Source organism: Mus pahari, chromosome 4 (genome assembly GCF_900095145.1).
Source record: "Mus pahari chromosome 4, PAHARI_EIJ_v1.1, whole genome shotgun sequence".
Lineage (NCBI taxonomy): Eukaryota > Metazoa > Chordata > Mammalia > Rodentia > Muridae > Mus > Mus pahari.
The window spans coordinates 126,041,970-126,050,597 of NC_034593.1; the positions used below are offsets into that span (position 1 = coordinate 126,041,970).

An 8,628-nucleotide genomic window follows, 5' to 3' on the forward strand; every position below is an offset into this window, starting at 1 on the left:
CTGCTGTGCCTTATTGGAGAATCTTTCGATGACTACAGTGATGATGTGTGTGGAGCTGTTGTTAATGTTAGAGCTAAAGGTGATAAGATAGCAATATGGACTACTGAGTGTGAAAACAGAGATGCAGTCACACACATAGGGTACGTTGTGCTCTCCCTCGCTGCTTTCTGGACACTGTTAACTAAATGTAGACGCCTTTTATGTAGACACTTGGCGTTTACAAACTGTTGTTTTCTTTGTAAATGTCTTCACAAACATGTTTGGATCCTGTTAATGTTGAATGTGTTCTGTTTTTGCAACAATGGTGTGTGCACTGTCCACAGCAGGTGAATTCCATAAAAGTAGCATGTCTTAGTTCCTGTCCATATCTAGAGCCCATGTGTTCAGAAGTTTCCTCTCTCTTCTCTTTTTTTTGGTAGATTTTACTTTTTACAATTCACACACACATCAATTTTGTTAGAATTCTCTTTGATTACATGCAAATCAGTAAGAAAAACCAAGTTGATTCTAAGTAGGATTACAGAGATTCATTCATTGGTAGCTTTTCATTTTTCATCTTCTAGTATAAACATTGACCTGTAGCAATGTTGTATTTTTTCAAAAAACAGAAATTAATGAATTTGTTACAGAACTTTTTGTGTCAATATTAGACGTTTTGAAATCTTTAAAACATTTTAACCTCAGTTATTCAAGGAAATATTTTTTTATTGCTTCCAGTTGACACACTTTAACTTCTTGTTGCTTTGTGTGTGTGTGTGTGTATGTGAATACATTTTTTAATAATAGTTTTTTTTTTAAAAAATCTTATGATATTGTATATCATCTCATACTTAAAAAATACCTGTTTGGAAGAACTGTGATTCTGCCAGGGGTAAAGCTCGGTGAAAGTGGGTCTTCCTTTATTTTAGTTTTACTGTTTTTGAAATGTTCATATTGTTTCCTGAGAATTAAACATTCAGATTTCTTTCTAAAATTAAAAATCAAGTTCTCTCTTCTCTTCTGAGGTGTTAGCCTTATTTCATACTCACAATCTAGCCTCACAATTTTCATTTTTTATAGCACTTGTGGTTTTTTTCTCAACCTTTAGATGTGCTTCATTCCCTGAAGATTAAAGTGTTAACACCTTGACATCCCTCTATCCACCTATTCATCCCTCAGTCCTTTCACCCATCCACCTCCCCACCCCATCCACTTGAGGCAGGATCTTTGCATACCTAGTCCTGGCTGTCTCAGAACTCATTAGAGATACCTGTTTCTGCTTCCCAAGTGCTGGGATTGAAGGTGTGTGCCACAATGCCTATTCCCTTTTTTGGTCTTTTAAGGAGAGATTTCTCTAATACTGCAGATAAGCTTTAGACTCTCTGAATTTAGTTGATAGTCATATAATTAAACCTTGTTTAGTATACATCACATTTTATTTTTAAGGTAGTCACAGCTAATGTGAAAATTTGTTTGTGAAGTTGATACATAAAGCAAAATAGAATTCATATGTAAATACAAATTTTATTTTACTTTTTGAGATAGGATCTTGCTATGTTCACTAAGCAGTTCCTGTGAGCCCATGAACTGATCCTGATTTGCTCGTTATTGATTTAGTAATACTTGTATCTTTTTATTAGTAATAATAAAAACAAACAAACCTGGTGAGATTACAGGTATCTGTAATGTGATTAAAGTCTGGCTGTGAAAGTAAAGACTAATTTTTAATTTTGCTAGTTAATACTGAAAGAAAATGAACACATTTTGACTTGCATTGTTAATGTGAAGACTAATATATGATGGATTTATAAAATACACGTAAAGACTTTTTCTTTTTAAAAGAAATGTTAATGTTTCTTGTCTCCCATGTCTTGTAGGAGGGTATACAAGGAAAGGTTAGGACTTCCTCCGAAGATAGTGATTGGTTATCAGTCCCATGCAGACACAGCTACAAAGAGCGGCTCCACCACTAAAAATAGGTTTGTTGTTTAAGAAGACACCTTNTGAGTATTCTCACAGGAGACTGCGTCACGCAATCGAGATTGGGAGCTGAACCAAAGCCTCATCGAAGCAGAGTGGACTGCACTGGAGCTGATTCCATCCAAGTGTTGCTAAGATATAAGAGAAGTCTCATTCGCCTTTGTCTTGTACTTCTGTGTTCATTCTCCTCCCCCACCCCCAATTTTTGCTAGTGTGTCCACTATCCCAATCAAAGAATTACAGTATACGTCACCCCAGAACCCGCAGATGTGTTCCTGGCCCGCTCTGTAACAGCCGGTTAGAATTACCATGACACACACATTTGCCTTTCCACAGTATTCAAAAAAGAACTTGCATTTCTATTACCTTAGCAGGAAAGATCTGGTTTTGTTCCACTCCACGCAGGAGCGGACTTTGCTGGTATGAGAGTCTGAGTACAGCTTTCTAGCAACCTTCTGTTTCCTTTCACAGCATTGTCCTTGCTGTCCTCTTGCTGATGGCTGCTAGATTTAATTTATTTGCTTCCCTCCTTGATAACATTAGTGATTCTGATTTCAGTTTTTCATTTGTTTTGCTTTTGTTATTTTCCTCATGTAACATTGGTGAAGGATCCAGGAATATGACAGAAAGGTGGAATAAACATTAAATTTGTGCATTCTTTGGTAATTTTTTTGTTTTTTGTAACTACAAAGCTTTGCTACAAATTTATGCATTTCATTCAAATCAGTGATCTATGTCTGTGTGATCCCTAAACATAATTGTGGACTATAAAAATGTAACACCATAATTACATTCCTAACTAGAATTAGTATGTCTGCTTTTGTATCTTTATGCTGTACTTTAACACTTTGTATTACTTAGGTTATTTTGCTTTGGTTACAATGGCTCAAGTAGAAAAGCGGTCCCATCCATATTAAGACAGTGTACAAAACTGTAAATAAAATGTGTACAGTGAATTGTCTTTTAGACAACTAGATTTGTCCTTTTATTTCTCCATCTCTAGAAGGAATCTGTACTTCGTATTGCAAGGCAGTCTCTTGTGTCTTCTTAGAGTGTCTTCCCCATGCACAGCCTCAGTTTGGAGCACTAGTTTATTATTATGTTTATTACAATTTTTAATAAATTGAATAGGTAGTATCACATATGTAATTAAACTGATGTGGCTATCTTTTTTAATAAAGTTAAGGCACAGTTTTTCAGTCTTAGGTTAAATAATGTACTTTGAATATGTTAAAATTCATGAGAATTGGGATTTTGGTGTATCACCATTTGATAGGAACAGTGGCTATAAACTGATTGTTGAGTTTAAGATGTTTTTACTTAATGGCCAGAAAATTAGCATAAGGAAAGTATAGAGGAACATGCGTTAGAAACATTAGTGTTACTATCTGAATAAAACACAATAAACAAGTATTAAGAACTACTTATATTGGTCAATTGTTGCAGTATGGTTTTCTGTAAACTTGAAACCTTGATCTATTCTTTGTATCATTTAAAGCAAAGACATTTTGTCTGCAGTACATAATTGTATAGTTCAGATCCTGTGAGATGAGGTGTGGCTGTTAACACCGAAGGGTAAGCTGAACTGTGGGTAGCAGAGTGGAAACCACTGGCTGAGAGAAAAATGTTCTTTAAGTGGTTGTTTTTATGAATTCACACTGATAACTTGATAAAGATCCTTATAAAGTATATATGGAATTACTAGCATTGCTCTTACTATGTACGTCAAGACTACAGCTGACTGCTCTTGCTGTCACAGATGCTCCCTGTTCATGTGCTTTGGAAGTAGCGATGCTCACAACCTCAGCATTCTGTACCTAACGTCTACTGTGTGGATCATTCAGAGATGTTCCATGTTTTAACATTGTAAGTGGTCTATGTTGGGCTGCATTCCTGGCTGGCTTGTATGAGACCCAGGTGGTATCCCTGAAGCTGATGAATACAATGTACAGGGATGAAAGTGACTGGTGATGAGACTTGGTGCCAACATGTGGGGTTCTAGTAGTTGTATCCATTAGAGATTAATGCTCATATTCCTTTTTAGTTCCTTGTAAGAAGTATCAACTTTAGAAGTGAAAAAAGAAGCCAGGTGTGGTGGCGCACGCCTTTAACCCCAGCACTTGGAGGCAGAGGCAGGTGGATTTCTGAGTTCGAGGCCAGCCTGGTCTACAAAGTGAGTTCCAGGACAGCCAGGGTTACACAGGAAACCCTGTCTCGAAAAAAACCAAAAAAGAAAAAAGTGAAAGAAGAGTCATAAAGCACAGTTTTAAATTTAAAAACTTTGAGTAGGATGCATCTTTGTTATAGAAAGTTGAAATAATTTGTAATGGATGAATAATTATAATTTCAGGAATAATTATAATGGAAAAATGAAAAACTGGACAGAAGGATTTAGCATGTACGGTATAGGAATTAAATAACTACAGCACTTATATAATAAGTTAGGCAGTGTTTTATTCCTGTCACGTCTTCATAATATATGTAGGTATTTCCTTTTATAAATGAATGAGAATTGGGATTTGGTGTATGTCACCATTTGATACATTAAGATTTAAATAATTTATAGCTTCTGTCACATACAGAGTATGAACTTGTGTCCTTGTGAATAATTCTTAATCACATACTTCTTGAAGATGTAAGACCTAATAGGTTGTAGTAAATTATTTCCAGTTAGATTCAGCTAGTTAGCTAGGCATATAAACAGCCAGCAAAGCTAGTCACAAAAAACCATGGAGACTAAGGTACACGGTTAAAGTATAAATGTTTTTATTGATGCTCTAAATCACCATCTAAGATAGATGGTAGAGTTCAACTTGATAGGGACAGAAGTTCTTGGGTGCTGCTGGAGTTGCATTTAAAAGGTTAAATTTAGTAAATGGCCTGTATGGTGGGTACCTATCTGTAATCACAGTGCTGAGATGGAATGACCATAAGGCCAACCTGGGTTTCATAAACCCTTTATCAAAAAGACAAGGACCGGGGATGTGCTTCATTGAGAGTGTTTGCCAAGCATGTACTATGTTCTGTGTGATTGCCAGCACTGTCAGGAAGATGAGGTGTAGTGTTGGGTCTCTGTGCTAATATGTATCGTGTTTCTCATGACTGTCTTCAGTGTGGAGTATTATGGGGCAAGTGGGTGTTCTCATACAGCCCTCTATACAAAGTGAAGAATACACATCAAATTGATAAGTAGTATACCTTGAGGCCAGCCTGGTCCATAGTGCTAGTTCTAAGACAACTAAGGCTACACAAACCCTGTCTAGAAACATTGAATCCAAATGAATCCCACTGTGGGAGGATGCCTGAAAGCCAGTGCATGTAAATGCCATTCTGTAACACCCCCCTCCAGCTGTGAATTACTAACCCTAAGCTCTGGCCATGCCAGTCGTGGGCTCGGTTTAGTTTTTTGATGTGTATCTGTGATGCCTGAGGTGGTCAGCAGAGGTCATGAAATCTCTGCAAGTGAAGTTAATTAGCACAGTTGTGAGCCACCATGTGAGTCCTGGGAATCAGCTGGATCTTACACAAAACCAGTGACTGCTTACTGCAGAGCTATTACTCCAGCCCCATGGCTTTTGTTTATGTGATAGTATGTTCATTTGTTTTTCATGACCGGCTTTCTGTAAGCCCAGGCTGTCCTGGAACTTACTGTAGACTAGGCTGGCCACCAGAATAAGTGCTGGGGTTAAAGGTGTGCCCCCAGCACTGCCTGGTAGTACTTGGATTTTCTTTCTTTGAGGGAGAGGGGAGCTTGGTGTGGTGGTGGTGCCTGCCTTTAATCCCAGCACTCAGGAGGTAGAAACAGGCACAGCCTGATCTACAGAGTTATATTCAGGACAGGCAGGGCTACACACAGGTTCTAAATATATATATTATTTTGGGACAGGATTTCTCTGTAGCCTTGGCAGTTCTGGAACTCATTCTGTAGACCAGGCTGGCTACCTGCCTCTTGCCTCCAGAGTGCTGGGATTAAAGGTGTTCACCACCACTACCACCACCCAGCTTTGTATTCTCAAAATAAGGCTCCATGGTCCAGATGGCAATAAATATTTAAATCAATGTAAAAATCACTTGTAGAAAAAAATGAAAAACACTATCTTAAAACTTATGGGAGAACTTATTACCTGTATTTTTTGTGGGTTTTCTTTTTTTTTAAGCTTAGGTTCTACACAGCCCAGAATGGCTTTGAACCTGCCTCAGCCTCCCAAATGTTGGGATTACAGCTGTGTGCTAGTACACCTGCCTGCCTTGGTCTTGTTTGTTCCTTTTGAGACCTGGTGTCTTCTCAAATCTGGCTGTCATGCAAGTCAGATCATCTTATTGCAGAGGATTGGAAATAAACGCATTCACTACCAACCTTGCTTGCTTTTTGGGGGGCATGGTGGGGAGGGGATTCTCTAATTGACAAAATCGGGCTTTAAGAAGATTTTTAGTTCTGGCAAGTACATAATGGGAGTCTCCTGGTGATGGGAGTAAGATGTAGGCTACTCTAAAATGGCAAACAGGCGTTTAGAACATGTGCAGTGGTATACCTCTTCTCAACTTAGGAAACAATTGTGCAGAAAAACACACGGTATGTGTGTGGAGAAGCATGGAAGAGGCCGAGGCCAGAAGAATGACATTTCCAGCACATAGCTAACTTGGCTACATACTTACATAATGTGTACTATATACATAGCTCCTGTCTCAGAACGGAGTTTATGTTCAGATTCTTTAAAGGCTACTTATGCTGTACATTTTTGAGACATTTAAATGCCATTTGTCTTTTTGCCATTTAAATTTGCCTAAATGCTAGAAAATTGGTCTGCCAGTGACTTCTAATGAATCTGCCTTTTAGAGCTTACTGTGGACACAAATCCCCTGGCAGCTTCACCTGTGACTGTCTAAGGTGTTGCCCGGTGATTTGGGATCTTTGGGATTCAGGTACTGCTTTCTGAAGCTGTGATAAGGAAGTATGATGTGTGAAGCAGTGGTGTCAAGCATGGGGGTCACTGACCGTGATTGGCTATTTCTGCCAGTTCCTCCACAGCCACATCTCAAGTGCCTGCTTGCTCTTGGTGGGTAGGGCAGTCCTGCACACACAGGCAGCACATTCCAATCTCCCAGAGCTCTGTTCCACAACTGTTGCTATATTGTTTCTCAAGTGGGCTTTTAAGGTCTTGAATGACATTGAGTTACGTTCAGACAAGCATCTGAAGAGCAGTTGTTTCACAACCTCTGTCTGCAGAGATGAAAGTGCATAAAGCATTGTTTTGTAAGGTTTTTCTTACAAGTTACAATAAAAGGTACATTTTGTTTCATGACCCCATTTGTATATGTGTATATACTAAAAAGATATCATATGTGACAAGAGGTTTTCTATGCCAGTCTTTCTTCTCTGTTGCTGTTAATATCCATGGAGTATACCATAAAAGGTATCCATGCGGTAATGGGGCTTTGGAAGTTCTAAAGAAGTCTTAGTGTTCTATTGCAGTGAAGGAACTCCATGACCATGGCATGGCATTTCATGGGACTTGCTTACAGTTTCAGAGGTTTAGTTCATCATCGTGCCAGGGAACATGGCTGCATGCAGGAAGACACTTAGATTCCAAGCGCTAACCTAAAAGTTAAGTGTGGCAATGTACACACATACTTGTAATTCCAGAACAGAGTCCCCTTGTGCTGTCCAGCCAGTCAACTGAAACAAAAAGACCCTATGTCAGGAAATAAGACCTCATAAAGGCCGTGGGAAAGAACCTCTTGGGAGCTGACCCCATAGCCCACCCCACCCTACCCCAGGCCTGCATTTACACAAATGCAAAGTATTTTTAAAAGGACTCTGTTATAATAATGAGGATTTGAAGCTATTGTGAAGGAAGGACTTTTGGCTGAATCAGTTGTGTGGAAAATAGTGTATCCATTCTTTCCACCCCTTCTTTTCGTTGGCATCCTACCATAACAGCATCCTGGTGCTTGGTGCATGTACATATATGCAGGCAAGCATTTATGCGCACAACACTTTTAATAAACATTTTCTTGTTCCATGTATTTCAGAACAGACGTTTTTATTTTGCCTAACTGATAATCTTCAACTGTCACTACCCAGGTTTGACCAGTTTGAGAGTCTTCAAGCTGGCTGGCATCCCTTTCAACATGTTTGTAATCATTCTTTGAATTTGCTTTCGGGGCCCAAATGAGTTTCCTAGGTTCACCTGGGCTCATCTTGTGCCTTGCCCACTCCAGCCCTGAAATTGTTTCTCCTTGGTGGTCTCATGCCTTGAGTGTACATAATGTAGGCCATTGATGTGTCTAAGCTAAGTGTCATTGCTGGTTAAGTTTGTAGGTGGAGCTAAATTGAAGTATATATTTGTACATACCCATATACACTATTGTTCCTATAAGCCTTAATACATATATGTTGGCACCTACTCCTGTCTCCAACTCACTAATGCAGAGTGTCACGTGATTCATTTCTACCTCGTGCTAGGGCCCATGACTGCATCCCTTGACTCCTCTCCTTATTTTTTTCTTTTCCTCTCTGCCCCCTCCTTTTCTGTATCCTTTTTCTGCTTCCGTTTCTCAGATCCTACTTTATATGTCCAAAGAATTCTTCCCCCAACCCTTTTATCTTGAGATATCTACTGCTAACACTAGTTTGAATAAAAAAACAGTTTCATCTCTTGATTATAA

The 8,628-nt window shown here is 38.9% G+C and overlaps 1 protein-coding gene across 1 annotated transcript in view; it reads left to right on the forward strand.

Annotated features, from left to right (window-relative positions):
- Eif4e (eukaryotic translation initiation factor 4E) overlaps positions 1-3,645 on the forward strand; it is a 31,714-nt gene extending 28,069 nt beyond the window's left edge. Inside the window, exons 6-7 of the mRNA XM_021195761.2 lie at positions 1-140; positions 1,857-3,645. Of these exons, the coding sequence (XP_021051420.1) occupies positions 1-140; positions 1,857-1,971 (255 nt within the window). The 3' untranslated portion in view covers positions 1,972-3,645. The remainder of the gene's footprint in view (positions 141-1,856) is intronic.
- Positions 3,646-8,628: the final 4,983 nt, after the last annotated feature.